Below are 20594 nucleotides of genomic sequence, written 5' to 3' on the forward strand. Positions count from 1 at the left end.
TTCCCTGGGCTCCAGGGGAAGAAGCCTTGCCCCACTCATAACTGGAAACTCGTCAGAGGCCCCCTGCCTCCCCGTTACCTCAAGCCCCCCAAATCCCCCAAGGAGGGGGTCCTCCTCATGCCAATGCCCAGGGTCTTGGGCTCCGAGGAGCATGTTCTGGCCTAGCTTGGCCACTAAACTGCTGCAAAACCCCCAGCGCTGGTCTCAGCCATGTAATGGGGGAGGGGGAGGAGGAGAGGGAAGAAAGCCCCTCCTGCCCAAGGTCTCTGAGTACAAGACAAAAGGTCCATCTCAGCAGGGCTCCCATCCTCCACTGTGGCAATCACCCTAGCAGCAGGCTCTGTCAATTTTTGTTGTAACAAATTCCTAAGGGGCAAAATCCTGGGAGGGAAAGAGAAAAGGGAGAGGAAGCAGGGCGAGGGGCACCACCGACCCCAAGTCTCCGTGGATGGGGATGTGCATCTGAGCGGCGCGCAACAGGTCAAGGGGGGGATCGCTCCTCCAGGCTGGGGCGCAAAGATGGGAGGGGGACGTTTGGGGCCCACTGACCATGGCAAACACCTTCCCTCAAGAGCCGGTCCCCCGCGATCTCCCCCAGCGCACCCCCTACCCCCCGCCGGCCCCAGTCCCCGCTCCCGCCCCGCCCCGCCCCGCCTGCGCCCCGCGTGAGGCCGCGGGGGCGGGGCCGGCGACTTCCTGCTGTGCCCTTGTATGGTTACCCGGGAGGCCGGCCCACGGGTACTTAAGCCCGGCGCTGCAGAGGGCGCCCAGAGCAGACGGCTCTGAGAGCACGGCAGCCACGAGAGCGCGGGAGCGCGAGAACAGAGGGGGATTGGGAGAGGCAGAGGAGAGGGAAGAGGAGGAAGAGCAGGCTGCCCGGGCCGGCCGCCATGGGGCTGGAGGCGGCGCGCGAGCTGGACTGCGGGGCGCTGGGTGCGCTGCTGCGGGAGCCAAGGGAGGCCGAGCGCACGCTGCTGCTCGACTGCCGGCCCTTCTTGGCCTTCTGCCGGCGCCACGTGCGCGCCGCGCGGCCGGTGCCTTGGAACGCACTCCTGCGGCGCCGCGCGCGCGGCCCGCCCGCCGCCGCCCTCGCCTGTCTGCTGCCCGACCGCGCGCTACGGGCGCGCCTGGCCCGCGGGGAGCTGGCGCGGGTCGTGGTGTTGGATGAAGGCAGCGCCTCGGTAGCCGAGCTCGCGCCCGACGGCCCGGCCCACGTGCTGCTCGCCGCGCTGCTGCACGAGACCCGCGCCGGGCCCACCGCCGTGTGCTTCCTGCGAGGTGAGCGCCCGTGCCCCTGCCCGCGGCCCGCCCCTCCCCGCCCAGCCGGGTCCTCCCGGCTCACCGTGCCCTTACAATCCCTGCAGGAGGCTTCGATGGCTTCCAGGCCTGCTGTCCCGATCTGTGCTCCGAATCCCCCGTCCCGGCACTGCCGCCTGCTGCGGCCGAAAACAGCCGCTCCGACGCCAGGGCTCCCTTCTATGACCAGGTGAGTTGAGATCAGGGCTCATTGTCACTGTCCCCCTGGCCCCTTATGCAGGATAGGCGCCTCTGTGGAGTCTGCCACTTGTGGATTCGAGGAGTCTGGCCGTGTCCACAGTCACCTGTGTGTGTGTCCGCATGCAAAAGGGAGCACACCTTTGTGTGCGCCTCTGTGTGTCTCTATATGTCTGCAGTATATTTGGGGTCTTGAGAGGGACGTGTGTATCTGTGAGCGTATATCTCTGCGTGTCCCCTTGTGTCTCTGCGTGTCCCCTTGTGTCCTGCTCCTATTCCTGAGTCTGATCCCCGGTCAGGAGTGGCTGAGGGCTCCTATTGCCCCGCCCCATGTCTCTGCCCCTACTGGTGGCAGAGCCCTCCAGGGCTGGGCTGAGAAGACCTCACCCCCGCCCGCCCCTCCTCTTCCAGGGCGGCCCTGTGGAGATCTTGCCCTACCTGTTCCTGGGCAGCTGCAGCCACTCGGCGGACCTGCAGGGGCTGCAGGCTTGTGGCATCACAGCTGTGCTCAACGTCTCTGCCAGCTGCCCCAACCACTTTGAGGGCCTTTTGCACTACAAGAGCATCCCGGTGGAGGACAACCAGATGGTGGAGATCAGTGCCTGGTTCCAGGAGGCCATAGGCTTTATTGGTAAGAGGGAGGGCCTCCGCCCCGGAACCTGGAGGAGCCCCAGGGGAGGGGCCTGGAGCACCTGTCTCCTCTTCTGCCCACCTTCCTGTCTGACGCCCCTCCCCCATTTCCCTTGCAGACTCTGTGAAGAACAGCGGAGGCCGGGTGCTGGTACACTGCCAGGCGGGCATCTCGCGCTCCGCCACCATCTGCCTGGCCTACCTGATACAGAGCCGCCGCGTGCGGCTGGACGAGGCCTTCGACTTTGTTAAGCAACGCCGGGGAGTCATCTCTCCCAACTTCAGTTTCATGGGGCAGCTGCTACAGTTTGAGACTCAAGTGCTGTGTCACTGAGGCAGGGCCGGGGCCCCGCCATGCTGGCTCCTCCAGGGCTGAGGCACACATGGCCGCTGACTCCTGGGGGAGCTGCCTCCCTGCAGTCCCCTTCACCTCAGGGAGAGTTGCCCCTTCCTCAGAGTTTGAAAAGCCCTCAGGTGGGTGTGCTGGGGATGCGGGAATGCTGGACTTTCTCACCTGGTGCTCTTCTGCTAGGGGTTTGAGGGCCGGCCCTCATGCGGGGAGGAGAATGGAGGGTATGCCTCCTCCTCATCCTCTGGCAGAAACTAACTGGACTCTACATCCACGGCCACCCACGGGCCCCACCACCATGTTGAAGCCCTCGGCAGCCTGAGAGCTCCAAGGAACAAGCTGTGACAACAGGAGCCCTGTCTGGGAGGTGGGCCACCCGGGGCCTGGAGCCTGCGCCCTGCGCTCCTGGGGCAGCTGCATCTCCCGGAGGTGATGTGTATATTGCGTGTGGACCTCTGCTTGCGTGTGTACGGATGCGAGCATTTCACGCCTGTGAATGCTGGAAAGTTGTGTTCAACTGACATTTAACACTCCCTCCCCCACTTCCTCCCGCCCTGTGGGCGGGGGTTGGAAACTTAGCACTTTATATTTATACAGAACATTCAGGATGTGTCAATAAAATATTGTTTTGTTTAAAAAATAACTTCCCAAGCGTCTGGTCCCATTTTCTGGGAAAATGCTCCAACGCCGTTTCTTAATCAGACCTCAGCTTTCCTCGTGTGCTGAGGTCTGGAAAGGAAGAATGAAGGGGCAGGTGTGACCTCCTTGCTAGGAGGCGCCCTCCCGGCGGGGTGTCCCTGTGCTGGGGTCCTTTCCCAGGCAGCGCTCGTCTCGGAGCTGAAAGAGGCCGGTCCTGGGAGGCCAGCTCCAACCTTATTGTTACCAGCTTTGGTCCTGTGGGGGGAAAGGCTGTGTCCATGACTCAGAACTGGGCCCAGCGCTGCCCTGGTCATCCTCACTTCCTTTCTGGAGCATGTGGATGGGTGTCTGTGTGTGCACGCGTGTGCCCATATATGTGGCCGTTCCTATGGGTGTGTCTGTTGTTGGCCTGCACACACCTACATGTCATGAGTGTGGGTGTTCCTATGTACCTGCATGTGTCCGTGCGTGTGCGCGTGCGTGGGGCTCTCCCTGGGGCTGTGTGTACGAGTGTTAGGCCAGGCCTCCACTTCCCCACAGTAGGGCAGCACAGCCTCTCACCTCTTCTCCTACATCCCGGGTTGGGCCCCCAGGCCTCAGAATGTCTGGAACAGTTCCTTCTTGTCCCCAGAAGGCATGAGGCCTGGTGTCTGGTGCAGAGGACATGTCACTAGGGATGGGCTTCATGACTTTTCACGCCCACCCAACTATGTAGCAGGAGGCATGAGACATGGGCCAGCCCAAGCCAGAAGCAGACGGGTGCCTGCCGAGGCTGGCTGAAGCGGGTGCTGTCATTTGCCTGAGAGCCGGGATGCTGAGGCCCTTGAGGGCGGCTCTGTGAGAGCCGATCTTGCTTCAGCCTCCCCTTTGATGTTCCCGGCCACTCGAAGTGTCACCTAGCGAACTCTGTTTTGTCCTTCCAAACTCAGGTCACCCCTACAGAATGCCGTCTCTTACCTAGTGCATTCTGAGCGCCAGCAGGGTACACCTGAGCGGGCAGTGTTGTTTCATGGTTAGGGTACCAGTTTTGTTCAACCTCGCTGTATTTTAGTTTCCTTGTCTGTAAGATGGGGTTTTATCATTAGCCCCCCATCTTGGGTGGTCTCGAGAATTACACAAGTCAGGCCGTGTACAGGGCTTGGCCCAGCACCCCATGTAGCAGGTGCTTAGGAAGTGTTAGCTCCCGACGGCCCGTGAGAGACAGCTGTGTGTCTCGACCAGGCTGGCTACTCCTGAGGGCAGGGCCTGTGGTCTGCTCAGCCCCGTGCCTGGAGTCTGGCACTGGCGGGCACTCACTCCATGAGGCTCAGTGAAGGCCAGACAGCTTGCCCCCAGAGCCGTGTGGCCTCTGCTCTCTGGTGGGGGGCACTCCCTGGTGAGAACGGAGCACAGCTGGGGTTGTTCTCAGGGCTTCCTCAGGGCCTGAGTGGGCTTCGGTTTGGACCTGCCCACAACCCCCACGCCCAGCTCAGGGTGGGTGGGGGGCCTCTGGGGCCAGTCCCAGCCCCGTCTCACACACAGCAGGGCTGGTGGCTGAGGCCCCTGCCACCCGTCCCCCTATCTCTACCTACCCCTACCCCCATCCCATCTCACCCTATCTCTACCTCACTCTCTCCCACCCCACCCAACCCCCACTGCACCCTCCCCTCCTCGCATTCTTGTTTATCTTCCAAACTGCATTTCTTTCTTCTTTCTCTCTTCTTTTCTATTTCTTCTTTCTCTCTTTCCTTCTATTTATTTTAAAATTTTTAATTGTGGTAAAAACATATAAAATTTACCATCTTTACTATTTGTAAGTGTACTGTTCGTTAAAGTTAAACGCATTCACATAGTTGTGCAATGGATGTCCAGAGCTTGACACTCTGTACCCATTAAACGGTGGCTCCCCAGTTCTGCCCGCGCCCAGCCCCCAGCAACCACCGGCCTATTTGCATCTCCGAATCTGACTATGCCAGGGACCTTGTGTAAGTGGAGTCATGCAGTATTTGTCCTCTTGTGACTGTCTTATTTCACTTAGCATAATGTCCTTGAGACAAACTGCATTTCTTAACTGAGAATCTGTTTTTCTTCCCAAGCAGGGTGATTATTTATTACCATGCTTATGTTACTGTGCACTCCTCTGAGGCGGTTGCTTGCTGCGTCCTCCCCTTTGTTAACACTCTACCTGGGCAGCAGGGCATCTGTCTTCATCACGGTCCTCCTCTGATTCTGACTCCTGTCTTTTGAGAAATGCTGGATTCCAGGCCTGGCAGGATGCTGAAGGGCACTTGTGGACAATAGCTGGCGACCTTGGCTCTGTTGCTTGCTTTCATGGGGCAGTCGTAGGGGGGTGGCCCCAAATCCTCTACCTCCAGGATTTAAATCCAGGTGGGCCCCTTGGTGACCAAGCTCCGAGGATAGGCCTCCTGAGAGGGTGATGGGTGCAGAGGAGGAGGAATACGGGTAAGGAGCTTCAGTTTCTGAATCTGTGAAACGGGTATAAACACCGATTTTGCAAAGCTGTTGTGGGGATGACAGGGGTAGTGTCCATGCGAGGGTGTAGGTATCCAGAAGTTCTCTCCCTTTCCGCATGGCAGGCTTCTCTGGGGCGCCGGTGACCCCGGGGGTTCAGCTTGTGAACTTCTACTGACCCTGCACTTTTAATCGTCCATATCAAAATGAAAGCTTATAAAAATGTAGTCACCTTTTCCTCCTTTCACCTCAGGGTCTCAGGCGGCTTTTCCCACGTCTCAGCTCAGGGCAGGGGCAGGAAAGGGGGCTCCCCGATTTGGAGGTCGAGGTCCCTCCCAGCGCTCCCGCCTCAGCGCCTTTCTGCAATGTTTCTCTGCCCCCTGGTGGTGGGAGGGGACCTCAGAAGAGGCGCACCCCCAGTGGGACAACCATCCGAGGTTGCCTTATGCCTGGCTTCTCCCCACCTTCTTGTCCACTTCAGCCAGCCCAGGAGGGGTCTGACAGGGTCCAGAAGGCTCTGGCCTGGGCAGGGGGTGGGGAGCACGTGAGGGAGTGGGCAGGGCTGCAGGTGGGGGCTGCTGGGCGGGGCACAGGTGGAGTTGGTTGGGGCAGGCCTGCAGGTGGGGGCTGGAGAAGCTGCCATTTAAGGGGAGGGGGTGGTGCTAAGCCTGCCATGAGGCTGCCTTGTCCTGCTGGGGGTTTGAGCTCCTGCTTGTTGAGGGGCCAGTGAGGGCCTGCCACAGGCAGCATGAGCATGGGGGGCCTCTGGCCTTGGGTGCTGGGTCTGCTATCTGTTCCAGGTAAGCAGGCTGCCTCACTCTCCTCCTTTTGGCTCCAGCCTGCAGAGTGCTGGGGAGAGGCCAGAAAGGTGTGGCTGGTGCCCGTGGGAATCTAAAAGGCTCAGAGAACGGGCTCTCCAAGGAATGTTCCTAGAAGTCAATTCCCGGTGGCCCCAAGGGGACCTGAAGACCCTGGTTGCAGAGGGTCTGCCTGGCAGGAGTGGCACTCCAGACTTCCCTGTTCTGCTGGCTGTGCCAGGCTTGCCCAGGCTGAGAAGGGAGCCATGGGGCAGGGTCTGAGACTAGCCCGCACCCTGCCTTCAGCGTTGGAGCCTGAGGTCCATCCCTGCCTCCTTCCTGCTCCCTCCCCTACCTCACACACACCCAGACACTCAGAGCATGTGGCTGCCTGGTGTTGGTCCCACTAAGGGAGCTCCTTCCTCAGTTGTCTGGGCCTCAGCACCAGCTGGGGCTGAGAGGAGAGGCTCCCAGGACTCCTTGCTGGAGGCCTCCCTTTGTGAAGGGCCTGGGTCTTGAGGTCTGACACCCCACCCCGACCCATGTCCTGTCGTCCTGTCTCACCATTGGGGGCATCTCGGGCACCAGTGTGTATGCACCTGTCTGTCTGGGCCAGGTTTGATCCTAGGAGCGCCCTCAGCCTCCAGCTGCCCAGGAGCCTGTGAGCCCAGCTTCTCAGAAGGTCTGGCCCCTGAGGCAACCCAGACGTCTTGGGACAAGGACATCCCTGCGATTAACCAAGGTGAGGGCACTGTGTCTTCTTGTGGGGTGGAGGGGATTTAAAATTGTCCATAGTGTGCTGAAAACCATGCCAAGCACTCAGGCGAGCAGAAGCAGCTGGGAGGGACCGTGCTGGCTCGCTCAGCCGGCTCTCCATGAGCAACCTCTTAGGAGTCTATTTTCCTGTGTCTTCTCTGCTGGGTTGTTACTTCTACAAGAAGGGAGAAAAGCGTAGGTTTTTAAAGACGGCCTGATGTAAGCATGGGTCCTCGGGGCTCTCCAAATCTGGTGTTGAGCCAAGTTATTAGTGGATGTTTGGAAACGTATCACTGCCTGGTGCAGGATGGTGGGCAGGTGTGAGGGTACGAGGACAGAGAAGCACGAGGCTCAATGCCCCCTGTCTGAGGTCTCAGCTGAAGAAGAACAGATAGATTTCCTGGGACAGAGCTGGTAGAAACCGACCAGAGTGCGGATGCTGGAGCTGAAGCTGAGGGATGGGCAGCTGCCAGACGTGGGGATGCGGTGGCTACTGTGTGGCTGGCCCCTCTCTTTCTCTGTCAGCTCGCTTGGAGCCCCAGTGCTGCTGAGCACGAGCAGGCCAAGATGCCACCTTTTGGTCACTGTGACTGGTCTGGAGATAGCCAGAACCAATCTGAGGCTTCCCTGGCATTGATTTTCAGCTGCCAGGGAGGACACTCTCAGCCCTGGCTGCTGGTGGCCCGACGGCCATCTGCGAGCCTCTGGATAGCAGGCGTTGATGCCCTTCACCAGGAAGCACACCCTCCCCAGCGGCCGCGAATGTTGGCTGCTCAGGCATCACAGCTGAAGGCCATCAGCCTGTCGCCTGGGGGGCCACACCCTTCCCTGCCCGGGCCGGCCCCCAGTGACTCATACAGGGCATGGGGCTGGCCCCCGCCTCAAGGGGGGACAAGTCTGTGGTGCATTTGGGGTCCAGAGCTCCCTGGGATGAGGTTGAGGCTACCCTCCAGCTGAGCCCAGTTCTTCCCCAGAGCTCTCCAGCTGTCCTCGCTCCCACAATAAAGCACTTGCAGATGCTTCTGGGGAACCCAACCCAAGGCTCCTCCAGGGTGCCCGGAGCTCTTCTAAGATTCCTCGTGGGGCTGATATCTTAGTAAAGAGGCTGTGGGGAAGGGCTGCCAGCTGTGGCAGAAAACGAGGTGGGAGAGAGAAGCGGAGACAAGCTGAGACGGGGAGGGAAGGGGAGAAAGAGGGAGAGCCAGGCTCGCTCGAGGGAGCCACTACTCACCTCCTATGGTGGTACGAGCTGGAATTTCTGTCACCTGCCACCATGAGGGCCCCGAGTATCACACAGGTGGGTAGGAATTAGATAGGGGATGAGGTGGGACAGGAGAGCCCAGGGCATGTTCTGAGGAGTGGGGCTTGGGCTGGGGTGGAGGATGGAGACAGCTGGAAGAAAAGGCTGCTTCCTGACAGCAGAGGGCCTCGGCGCAGGAGGGAGGAATTGGGCCTGGGCTGTGTGGGTCGTGGGAGCTATGGACTGTGTTTGAGCAGGAGAAGGATGTGATCAGGCTGAGAAGCACCACGCAGGTTTGTAGACCGGGACTCAGAGAGGCTGTGTGACTTACCTGAGGCCACATAGCCTCAGAGCCTAGGGAAGCTCTAGCTCCAGAGTCGGAGGAGGGCCAGACCCTGGGGTTTCTTGGCCTGAGAGGCAAGGTCTCTGCTGGACCTGCTCAGGGGGCACAGGCCCATGCACACCCCTCCCTTCCTTCCCAGGGCTCATCCCAGAGGAAACTCCAGAGAGCAGCTTCCTCCTCGAGGGGGACATCCTCCGGCCGGTGAGTGTGAGCATGCACACACGTGGGTGTAAATAACCTCACAGATAGCGTTAGAGGCCTTTGAGCCCACCCCCAGGCATATTGGGGCTGTGAAATGTGAGGGATCCATCTTCATTGCTCATAGCTTGATAGACACCTCTTCTTGCCAAAGTGAGAGCAAATGTTCTGTTAGGAATAAGCCAGCCTGAACGCTAAGGGTCGATCTGGAGTGGTGGCAGCAGTCAGCCCGGGAGGGCTTCCTGAAGGAGAGGGTTTGAACTCTCAAGATGCAGCTGGGTACCCTGCCCAGGAGAGGTGCTTAGGAAGTAGTGGGATGAGGGGAGAGAGGAGCACAGGTTGGCAGAGTGGCTGGTGGGGCTGTGGGCAGGTGTGGTGTGAACACTGCGGGTGGTAGTGGTGATCTGGGGAAGACAGGACAGGGAGTAAGGGGACCCCATCCTGGCAGGGGGTGAGGGGCTGAGTCAGAAAGGCAGCAGGCCTGATGGGAATTGGGAGCACTTGCCAGTGGAGGAGGGCACATCCTGTGTTCAGGAGAACCATGCCGTCTTTCAGGAGACTGGGGATGGCAGGAGGCTCCTGAATAGGACAGTGATCCAGTGACAGACTGTTCTGTGGATTGGAGGCCTCCGCTGATGGCGCAGCATGAGGCTGGCTGGAGAGGGCCTGGGCAGGACCCCCAGGAGCAGGGCGAGGCCCCTGTTCCCGGTGACCCAGTGAGGGCAGGGGGTAAGAACAGAGTCCAGGAAAACCTCTGGTAGCTGGTGAGGCAGGACCTGCTGGGGTGCTGTGAAGCCCAAGCTTCAAAGGGTATGGTTGGCAGAAGAATGGAGCATGGAGCTGCAGAGGCCAGGGGTGTCGCCTTAGCATCAGCCTGAGGAGGACCTTGTCCCAGTCTTTCCACCTGCACATTCAGGAAGCTTGGCGAGGGGCACTGCCGAAGTGCTTTCAGGGGTTGCCTGGGGAGCCCTGAGCCCTTCTGAGCTGGGCCCCCTGGGGCCCATGTCTAAAAATAAGTTTCGAGTTCTGTGTTACACAGAGCAAAGCGTCCTGTTGTGCACCATCATGCACATAGCTGGCCTGCTGACTTCCCATGCTGCTATCCCATTTCTAATGGCCTCCCACCCTCACGTACCTGGGGCCTGCCTCTCACATCCTTAGACCTCTTGGGGCCTGAGGTGTGGCATCCTTGTGGGCAGGAAGCTTGGGTGGCCTGGGTCCCTGAGCTGCCCTCTCTCCTCAGAGTCCCTTCCGGCTGTTGTCGGCTTCCAGCAACAAGTGGCCCAAGAATGATGGGGTTGTGGAGGTCCCCTTCCTGCTCTCCAGCAAGTACGGTGAGTGTGCACCCCTAGTCCTGGGAGCCGCAGGCTTCCCTCCCTGCCCCAGGCCCTTAGTCCAAATGCAGCCTGGGCTCCTCTCTGGGTTTTTTTCCGTCTTCTTCCACATCACCACCTGCCTCCACCATCACCCCATAAAGGGCCCTTCCACCAGAAGCCCTTCTTTTCCTGAGGGCTCCTGAGTTGAGATGGTTAAATCCTCGAAGAGCTCATGTGGAAGGTACATCTAGGTACTATAGGATCTGTCTTGAGACCGAATGGTCCAGTGGACAGTGACCTACCCAAGGTCACACACCTGGGTCTGTCTGGAGCCCCGCTTTCTTCCCCCAGCACTGTCACCTGCCCTTTCTTGACGTTCCATCTTGGGAGAGTGATGTGAGGCTCAGTGGCCCATCCCACTGCAGGCTTCAGGGGGCACGAGTCTCTGGGGGCCTGGCTGGGGGTTCAGCCAGGGCGTCCTCCCCAGACCAGCCCAGCCGCGAGGTCATCCTGGAGGCCTTCGCCGAGTTTGAACGCTTCACGTGCATCAGGTTTGTCGCCTACCAGGGCCAGAGAGACTTCATTTCCATCATCCCCATGTCTGGGTAAGTCCTCCTGGGGGTGTGTGTGCGCGTGTGTGTGCAGGGGGAGTTCCTCAGCTTGCTTCTGAGTTCAGCCGGGAATTAACTAAGCCATTGTCTCAAACTTACTTCTGGGTCTGTCTTCCTGGGTGCAAAGTCCCCGTGCCCACTCTGAGGGGTTTGCCCAACGTGAGCTGGACCTACAGATACTCAGGGCAGAGGTCGGGGAGAGGAGGGGAATTAGTGCTTGCCCTCCTTAACGAAGCCCTCGTCTCGGGGAGACTTCATGGTCTGGTGAGTGAGTGCAGGTTTTGTGGGACAGACCTGGCCTCGGATCTCGGTTCCACAATGCAGGAGCCACCTGACTGCGGGCAAGTCTTTTAACTTCTGAGCCTCTTCCCCCTTCTGAGATGGGGATGATTGGCAATACCTAATTCCTAGCTTGTCAGGGGCCTAAGATAATGTGTGGGAAAGCTTTGACTCAGGGCCCCCCCACCCCCCAGCCATATGTTCACTTAAGGAGCTGCTCCTGTTACCCATGTCAATATCAGTTCTGCCTTCTCCCTGCCGCCCAGGCTGGTGATGGGGTCCCAGTACACCCATTTCACAGAAGGTCAGGCAGTGAAGGGACTTGGGAACAGCAAGCCCGGGACTAGAGTCCAGGATGGGGACTACCTGTTGGTGCTCATTCATCCTGGGACTTGAGAGGAGGGGGCAGGGGCCTGGGTCTATTCTGGCTTTCTCTGGGCTGGTGCCCACCAAGCTCTTTCTCATGGCCCTGCAGGTGCTTCTCGGGTGTGGGACGCAGTGGAGGGATGCAGGTGGTATCCTTGGCACCCACCTGTCTCCAGAGGGGCCGGGGCATTGTCCTGCATGAGCTCATGCACGTGCTGGGCTTCTGGCACGAGCATGCACGGGCTGACCGGGACCGCTATATCCGTGTCAACTGGAATGAGATCCTCCCAGGTAAGCCAGGTCGTGCACAGGCCAGGCTGGCCCCGGGGGGCCCACGGGGAGAGGGCCAGGGCCTGAGGAGTTGCTGGGCTACTTGGAAGAGGTTGGCCATCTTCTCCCACCACCTACCTGTCTCCCATGGGGAAGGTGGTGTTCCTGCTTCTGAGACCTGGAGAGTGGTCCAGATGCTGTTGCTCCGGGCTCCAAGCCTTCACCTGCCCACCCACAGTCACCCCTGAGCGAGGGCGACGCCACTGCGCGCTCTCATCTCTCCTCACTGAGACTGTGGGTTACCTGAGGGTGGGGCTGGTGGTATCTTACGACGTTTGCTCTTTGTGTACTCAACTAGAGTCCCTCAGGCTCCAGACTCCGCTGTGTGCTGTGGGGGCAGGGGCTGTGTTCCAGCTGTGGGGGCTGAGCCAAGAGAGAAGCCCTGGAGATAGTAGGCTGCATGCCCAGTGCCAGACAGAGGAGGCTGAGGGTAGTGCTGAGGGGCTCGGTGCCTGTGAGATGGGCACTGATGGGCACGTGGGACAGAGGAGGCACAGGGAGACCACGTCTAAAAGGCGGCAGCATGAAAGCAGAGGTTGTCTGGGGAGTGGGTCACTGCACCAGAGGCCAGTGAATGGCAGCAGCTGTGTGCTGGGTAGGCCCTGGGGATCTGACCTCAGTAAAGGTGGGACTCCACCCTCGAGGGGCTTGACATCCTGATTTGTGGGGTAAGAGGAGTAGAGTCAGTTGCTTCATGAGGGAGGGGAGCAGAGGACGTGCATGATCAGCAGGTTGGTTTGGGGGGGTGGGAGCAGAGGGGGAGGAGTGGGAAAGCTTCCTGCAAGCAGAGGGCGTTTGGCGCAGGCGCCCCTGCTGCTGGGGCCAACGTTAGCCAGGTGGAATGGCCGGGGGAGGGGGCCCAAGGAGACCAGAATGCATGGAGCCCCCAGAGAAAGCGGTGGTCTGGGGGATGTGGGTAGCCCCTTATAATGAGATGGGGGATGGAGATCGGAGATTAGGGATGTGGGGAAGAGGGGTGATAGTGACTTTGTGCCCTGAAAATAGAGACCATAATCCTTCCAAGTGCTTGTGGAATACTTGTGAAAACTTAGCAGGTGATAGCCAGAAAGTACAAATTTGAAAAAACAGAGTCAATACAAACCTTCTGATCATGATGGAAAGTAGAAGATAGAAACCAGCGACAAATCAGTCAAAAACTGCTTCCACTTGGAAATTAAAGTCCAACAAACAACAAACCTCTTAGCTCTGGGGTTAAAGAAATTCCCAGATTTCTGGAAAAAATTCACAAACACAGAGCCAGGGGCTAACAACTAAAGCAGCGCTCAGGGAAAACGTGTAGACTTAAGTACTTATATCAATAACCAGGACAAATTAAGTATTTCAATCCAAGTTAAGAAAAAATGAAGCAGGAGGGAATTAAGGTAAAAGCAGAAATTAATGAGTTAGAAAACAGCACTAATAAACTCAAGAGCTGGTTTCTTAACATAAAACAAGTGAAAACATTGGCTCCCCTAATGGAAAACACTGCTTAAGAACGGAGGAAAATGAGAGTGCATTTGTGGTTAGTGACTATGTACAGAATAAGCTCTGCAAAGATACACAAATAATAACAGTAATTAACTGAGGGTGGGGAGGTCGGAACTCGAAGGGGGATGGGGTTGGAGATTTGTTATATCTTCTAACATTTCTTGATTTTTGAATCAGATGAATATATTGCCTATTCAAAATTATGTTCAATAACTTAAGGGATTTTAAAAAGAAATGAACACTCTCTAGGGGCAGGTGTTTCAGGCAGGTGATGGATATAAAGGCGTTGGAATGCCATTTGGTTGGTGGTGAGGAGGCTGCTGGTGCCCAGGAGGAGGGTGTGGGAGGGGCTGGCTGGAATTTGGCGGGCAGAGATGGAGGCGCAGCTCTTCTTTCAGAGGCTCACTGTGAGGGCAGGAGAGAAGTAGGGGAAGGGACCCCTGCCCGTCCCAGGCCTGGAGGACCCAAGTGACAGGGAGAAGTGGGTGCTCTGGCCAACGGGGAAGCGCTGGATTCCAAACCTGGGGGGTGGGTGCTGCTGGCTGGAGGCAGGAAGAAGGTGGGCTTGCTGCTGGAGACCGGGCATTCACAACAGCAGGAGATGGGCGAGCACGTCACTGAAGCTGGGTTCAGGAGTAGGCACCTTATCTCGCAGGCAGGGGGCGTCCAAGGCACTCTGAGCAGCGTGTGACTGTGGAAGCTGTAGGTCAATCAAAGATAGTCTCACACCAGGTGAGCTTGAGAGGAGGAGGAGGAAGTGGAGAGAAGTCTTAGGGAGCTACTGCCAAACAGCCACAAGGTCCCTGTGCTTCCACATCAGCTGATACAGTTCTGGACCCTCCCCAGGGCAGGGCAGGGCAGGAATAGGCAGTGAAGACACGAAGGAGATGGGGACAAGGGGAGTGCAGTGCAGGAGGAAGCACATTTGGCTGTAGTTTTGGACACCTCAGCTTAAGTATCTTATAAGTTCTCAGAAGTCCCCTATCCCCTTCCCTGGCCCCCACTGCTCCTCTACCCCACCTGCCCCCATCCCCCATCGCCAAGTATTTTTTCAGGCTTTGAAATCAACTTCATCAAATCTCCGAACAGTAACATGCTGGTGCCCTATGACTACTCATCAGTGATGCACTATGGGAGGTGAGGACCCCTTTCTGTTTCTTCCTTCCCTCCTCACTGCCTTGCCAGCCTCTGCTGTGATCCTGACTCAGGCCCCAACCTACTGGGTTTCAGGCTTGCCTTCAGTCGGCGTGGGCTGCCCACCATCACGCCGCTCTGGGCCCCCAGTGTCCACATTGGCCAGCGATGGAACCTCAGCACCTCGGACATCACACGGGTCCTCAGGCTTTATGACTGTAGCCCGAGTGGCCCCGACCCCCGTGGGAGAGGTGAGTGATATGGGCAGAATGGTTTGAAGAACCTGGAGCAGGCTGCTGTGTCGAGTGTGTCGATGAGGGTGAAGCGGTGGGAGATGAGGCTGCAGAGGGGAGCAGGGCGAGATCACCGGGGGCTCACCATGAGAGATGTAGAAAAGGCATTTGAAAAAGGTTAACACTCACTTATGACTAAAAACTCTTAGCGTATAGGAATAGAAGTCACTTTCTTAACCTTAACTTGGGTATCTACCAAAAACCCAGAGCAAAAATCATTTTTTAATGTCGAAACATTCAAATCTGAACCAAAGCAAGTTGTTCCTCTATTCCATCTGTTCAACCCTGTAGGGAAGGTCTTGGCCACTGCGGTACAATGAGAAAAAGAAAGTCTGAGGGTGGGGAAGGAAGCAAAAACTGTCACTGCTCATAGGTGGTGATTTTCTGCATTGAAGGCAACAAAATCTATAAATTAGTAGAATATTAAGAATTTTAAAAGGTAGATGTAATCAATATATAAAACAATTGTATTTCTGTACATCAATAGAAAGCATAATTTTTAAAAACAACATTATAATAGCAATAATAAAAATAAGGTCCCAAGGAATAAATCTGATGGAAGCTGTATAAAAAGTCTTACGGAAAATTAACCTTTATTAAAATCATTAAAGAAACCTAAATACACAGAGAGATGTATCACATATCATTAATAGGAAGACTGACATAAAAATGTCAGTTCTCCCCAGCCTGATCTATAGATTCAACAAATTCCCACCGAAAATCCCAATGAGTTTCTTGACAATCTGGATAAGGTGATTCTAAAATTTGTATAAAAACATGGAAGGCCAACAATAGCCAAGAGACTCTCGAAGAAAAATAAAGTGGAGGGACTTGCCCTAGCAAATATCAAGATATATAGTTTATAAAATGTCTTCATATAAATGTATAACATATAAAATGTATAAATGTGTAGACATTTACATATATGTACATAAAACGTACAGCATATAAAATGCCTCTATATAATTGTGTAGCATTGGTGCAAGGATAGATAATTGCTCATTGAAACGGAAGGAGGAGTCCAGAAACGAATCCTACTCAGAAGTGGAACCTCGATTAGGGGGCATTGACGGTCCCTAGGGAGAGAAGAGACTAGCCATGAAATGGCTCTCAGACAACTGGTTATCTATTTTAAAAACGGAATTCCTGACTCATCATGCACAAATTCTAGCTATATATAAGACTTACATGTAAATAGAAAAACTTTAAAACTTTTAGAAGAAATATAATATCTTCATGACCTTGGGATAGGTAAGGTTTTCTGAAGACACAAACAACAAAGATCATAAAACTGGAAAGATGCATGAATCCAACTACATTAACCATACAGCTACTATTTATCAAAAGGCATAAAACTGAAAATATGAGTTACAAATCAGAATTTTTGTAACACGTAACTAATCATATCCAAAATATATAAAAAAGCTTCTACATGTTACTTCCACAAAGTAGAAAAATGGGCAAGAGATTTAACAAGTATCTCACAGAAGAAATGGAAAATAAACATTAGTAATGGAGGAAATGCAAATGAAGGCCACAATACCATTTATACCCCCTAAATTGGCAGAAATTTAAAAGTCCAATAATACCAAATACCAATAAGAATATGGACCACAATGATATTTGTACCCAGCTGACAGGAGTGTGAATTGCTGCAACCACTTTGGAAAACAATTTGCCATCTTGTCAAGTTGAAGTGCGCACACCCCATGCCCCAGATCCTACTCCTAGGGTCATCTTGTGTGTGAGTGCCCGCAACCCAGCCGTGGGCAATCACTAATCTACGCTCTGTCTCTATAGCTTTGCCTGCTCTGGACATTTCCTATAAATGGAATCATACGATATGAGACCCTTTGTGTCTGTCTTCTTAGCATGACGTGTTGAAGGTTCATCCACGTTGTAGCATGTGTCAGTACTTCATTCTTTTTCATTGTTGAATGACATTCCATTGTATGGATATATTACAATTTGTTTATCCATTGATCAGTTGAAGGATATTTGGGTTGTTTCTACTTCTTAGCTATTGTGACTAATGCTACTATGAACATTGGTGTATGAGATTTTGTGAGCACATGTTTTCTTTTCCTTTGGGTATATACTTAGGAGTGGAATTGCTGGCTCCTCTAGTGACTCCGTATTTAACTGCTAAATTGTTTTCCAGATTGGGTGCACCATTTTTCATTCCCACCAGCAATGTATGAAGAAGGTTCCAATTTCTCCACGCCCTTGCCAACGCTTGTTATTATCTATTCTTTTGATTATAACCATCCTAGTGGGTGTGAAGTGGTATCTCATTGTAGTTTCGATTTGCATTTCCCTGATGACTAAAGATGTTGAGCACCTTCTCATGTGCTTATTGGCCATTTATGTATCTTCTTTGGAGAAGTGTTTCTTCAAATCCTTTGCCCATTTTTCAGTTGGGCTGTCTTTTTATAGCTGAGTTGTAGGAGTTCTTTATATATTCTAGATACATGTCCCTTATCAGATATATGACTTGGAAATATTTTCTCACATTTCATAGGTTGTTTTTATACTTTCTTGATGGTGTCCTTTGAATATAAACATTCTTAACTTTGGTGATGTCCAACTTAGCTACTTTTTCTTTTATCACTGTGCTTCTGGTGTCATATCTCAGAAGGCTTTGCCTAATCCAAGGTCATGATCCTGTCTTTTGCATGTGACTATCCAGTTGTTCCAGCACCATTTCTTAGACTATTCTTTCCCATAATATCAAATATTACATACCTTCTTTTTAGTTAAAAAGAATAGGAGATAATATGGCAAGAGCTTTGTGGGTAACTGTCCTAGAGGTTTTACTATCATGAGGAACAGAATTGGGAGGTGGCTGGACGGGACTGTGGGTCAAGAGAAGGTTTATCAAGATGGCAGACATGGGAGCGTGTTTACATGCTGAAATGACCCAGTGGAGAAGGAGAGAGGGTGGATTCAGGAGGCAGAAGGAAGAATATCGAGAACATTTGGGGAGGAGCTGCCCTTGGTAGGAGCTCAGGAGCTTCCTTGGACCTAACGGGAAGGAAGATAGACCCTAGTTTGCATGAGAATCTTGGGCTGTGCAGATGAAGGGGCTTCTGTCCAAGGGTTTTGATTGCATAAAGAGTGAGGTGAGGTTGCCAGCCAAGAGGTCAAGGAGAAGAGGTGAAGCCGCTGACTGGAGAGCAGGAAGGGGAACCTGGTAGAGACACATGGCAGGGCTTTGGGTGGTGCTGGGGCGGCTGGCTGCCCTGGTGGGGGCATGGTGTAGGTTGGCGACTTGGTCCTCCGGGACTGGGGTTTTGTGGGCAAGTCTGACAGAGGGGGAGGTGCTTGAGGATGTCTCCAAAGGAGTGATTGTAATGAAGGCCGTGGAGCCCAAGCCAGGTGAGGAGAGTGGTCTGGAAGTGAGGAGGTTGGAGCAAGAAGACATTGGAGTCTGTGGCTCAGCGGGGCTGAAGAATCGTGATACTGAAGGCGGGTGAGCAGGAAGCAGAGGAGGCCGCAGGCAGGGGGTGGGCTGCAGGAACTGAGACATCAGCAGAGGTGGTTTCTGGTTCTGACCAGGTCTGAGGAGTGAGTGGGCCGTGAGGTCAATGGGAAGGAGAAGAGTCACCGGTCAGCATGTAGCACCTCAACTCAGATTGGTCAGTGTGGGAGGATGGAAGGCTGGGCTCGTCACAAAGGCTTCAGTGCATGGGCGGGAGCGACAGGGAGGGGTGGCGGCAGTGGGTGGGCGGGCAGTCTGGCCAGATAACTGGGGCCAAAAATGAAGATGGGTTTTACAGAGTAGCGGGTATAGCCATGGTCTGGGAGCATCAGTGAAGAGCAGAGCAGGACCTGCCCCACCAAGGGCCTGGGCCTGAGAGCCCTCAGCCACGTCCTCCTGATGGCCCTGGGTTTGGACGGAGCTGCAAGTGCAGGGAAAGCTCTTGAGGAGGCTTTGAAAACAGGGTGAGAGGTGGGGTGTTGCTGTGCACAGAGTGGCCAGCAACGGGGTTTGGATGGGGAGGGCTGCAGTGCTAGATGGGGGGTGACCATCAGAGCAGCCTGGGGCATGGGTGGGAGGTCACAGAAGATCCCAGCGGCCTGCCCTTCTGGTGGTGACCTCTGGGGCCAAGCGGGGAGGGAATGGGAGGGCTCTGGGGTCCTTGTCTCTAAGTCGGCGTTGGGAATTTGGGTCTTGAAGGTACTGGGCAGTGGCTTAGCAGGGGCATGGTGGGTTATCATAGCCCATGAGCTGAGTCTTATGTCACTATGAACAAAGCTGACGACAGCTCTGGCTCTCCCCAGCTGGGCCACACACTTTCCTTCTGTGATTGTGGGACATGACCTCCTCTCTTTCCTGCTCCAGGGTTCCAGGCCCACAGCAGTGGCAGGAGCCCCACTCCTGCCTCGAGACCACACCTGCAGAGGTTTCTGAAGGCATTGTTGGCAGAATCCAGTGGCTCCAGGGCTGGAGGACAGCGTGTCGCTGCAGGGCCTGGAGAGAGCCTACATGGGCTGGAGCCCCCTGCCCTGAGGAATTTCGGTGTGGAGGCCTCTGCAAGACCACCTCAGACCCCAGCTTCCTCCCCAAGGTCAAGGCCTGGAGCAGGTGCTCCTGGTATTGCTCCGGAGCGGTCCTGGCAGGGCCAAGTACCCACTGTACCCCCAGCCCCATCTCTAGAAGCAGAAGACCAGCCAGCACCTATCCAGGCTGCTTTGGGGAAACCCAGCTCAGCCAGGAGCCAGAGTACCTGGAAGTCACATCAGGGGGACCCCCAGAGGTCGAGCCTGTGGCTTCTATCCCTGAGTGGGGAGGGCATCCTCTGCCCGGAGGAGCCGGCTAGCACAACCCTTGACCCCTCTGGGCAGCAGCCCTGTGTTCTAGCCCCAATCTAGCCACCTTGTCTGAGGCCCAGGCCTCTCCCTCTGCCCCCTCCTTCCCCATCATTTCTCCCAAGGGTTCCTGGGGACAGAGGATCCCTTGAGGTCTGTCAGGGGAAGGCAGGCCTGTGGGGGATGCCCGGCTCTGCCCACTCTTGACTTCTGCCTCAGCCCTGGAGGATACTGGGAATGGGCGGTGGTGATGTCCTCCAGGACTCGAGGGATGGGGGTCTAGAGGTGTGGGGCAGAGGCAGGTTCCAGCCCTGAAGGTCCCTGCGAGCCCTCCTGTAGCTGAGGCCCAGTCCCCCGGCATGGACTAAAGGCGCTGCCCCCACCTCTCCCATGGGTGGGCATTGGGAGCCCTGTGGCTGGGGCCCTGGGAGCGGCCTCCTGTCCTGAAGTCTGAGGGCCGGGAATGGTGCCCTGCAGCTGTGGGCTCCAGCCCTGCTCTTCAGGAGGTTTTCAAAGCCGACGCCCTCCCCTGCAGCACCGGATGGCTCCCGCCCCAGGGATGCCACCTAGGGGAGCTACCACCCTGCCAAGACTGCATAGCGTCACTCAGCAAGAATGCCGGACTCTGAACACTGGACTCCAAGCTCCTCTCCACCTGGAATTGCTGTTTCCAGGAGCCCCCGCCCCGGGGTTTGTCCAGGGGAGGCCCTGGAAGGTGGAAAGAGCCTGGAGGGCGCACCCTGCTTGTCTTCCTTCAGCAAAACCCCACTCCTCCTCTTCCTCAGCTCCTGGCTCCCTGGTGGGACCTCTTCCAGGGGTGCCAGTGAGCAGCCAGGAGACCCAGTGGTGCTGTTTGCGTGGCTGTCAGAAGCCCAAGGAAGCCCAGCTTGGGGTGGGAGGGAGCGGGAGCCTGTGCGTGTCCCAGGGGCCAGGCGCCTCAGACAGTTTTGGGGGAAGGCAGAAATAAAGTTGGGTGCTTGCTCCAGGAGTCGGGTGCCGTGCTGGGCTGACTCTCTCACACATGAGTGCCTTTAACCCTCCTGCCGGCGCTGGGAGGGGCCCCAGGTG

The 20594-nt window shown here is 55.7% G+C and overlaps 2 protein-coding genes across 2 annotated transcripts; both read left to right on the forward strand.

Moving 5' to 3' along the window:
* Positions 1-444: 444 nt before the first annotated feature.
* DUSP2 (dual specificity phosphatase 2) lies at positions 445-3116 on the forward strand. Its single transcript, XM_001493078.4, has 4 exons — positions 445-1278; positions 1365-1486; positions 1906-2125; positions 2244-3116. Exons 1-4 carry the CDS (start codon positions 891-893, stop codon positions 2456-2458), a joined length of 945 nt encoding a protein of 314 aa, XP_001493128.2. The 5' UTR covers positions 445-890; the 3' UTR covers positions 2459-3116.
* A 3201-nt stretch (positions 3117-6317) lies between these two features.
* On the forward strand, positions 6318-20397 carry ASTL (astacin like metalloendopeptidase). Its single transcript, XM_001916376.4, is given in 10 exon segments — positions 6318-6363; positions 6977-7102; positions 8839-8900; positions 10141-10231; positions 10701-10818; positions 11579-11760; positions 14343-14424; positions 14518-14672; positions 19060-19403; positions 19405-20397. Coding segments are annotated over 10 exon segments (1302 nt in total). The 3' UTR covers positions 19501-20397.
* Positions 20398-20594: the final 197 nt, after the last annotated feature.

The sequence above is a fragment of the Equus caballus genome, chromosome 15, assembly GCF_041296265.1.
Source record: "Equus caballus isolate H_3958 breed thoroughbred chromosome 15, TB-T2T, whole genome shotgun sequence".
Lineage (NCBI taxonomy): Eukaryota > Metazoa > Chordata > Mammalia > Perissodactyla > Equidae > Equus > Equus caballus.

Bases quoted from the DNA above. Each gene is read 5' to 3' on its own strand.
- DUSP2 (XM_001493078.4), top strand. From the start codon at position 891: ATGGGGCTGGAGGCGGCGCGCGAGCTGGACTGCGGGGCGCTGGGTGCG. The intron at 1,279-1,364 runs GTGAGCGCCCGT...CAATCCCTGCAG, and splicing joins CGCCGTGTGCTTCCTGCGAG to GAGGCTTCGATGGCTTCCAG. The intron at 1,487-1,905 runs GTGAGTTGAGAT...CTCCTCTTCCAG, and splicing joins GGGCTCCCTTCTATGACCAG to GGCGGCCCTGTGGAGATCTT.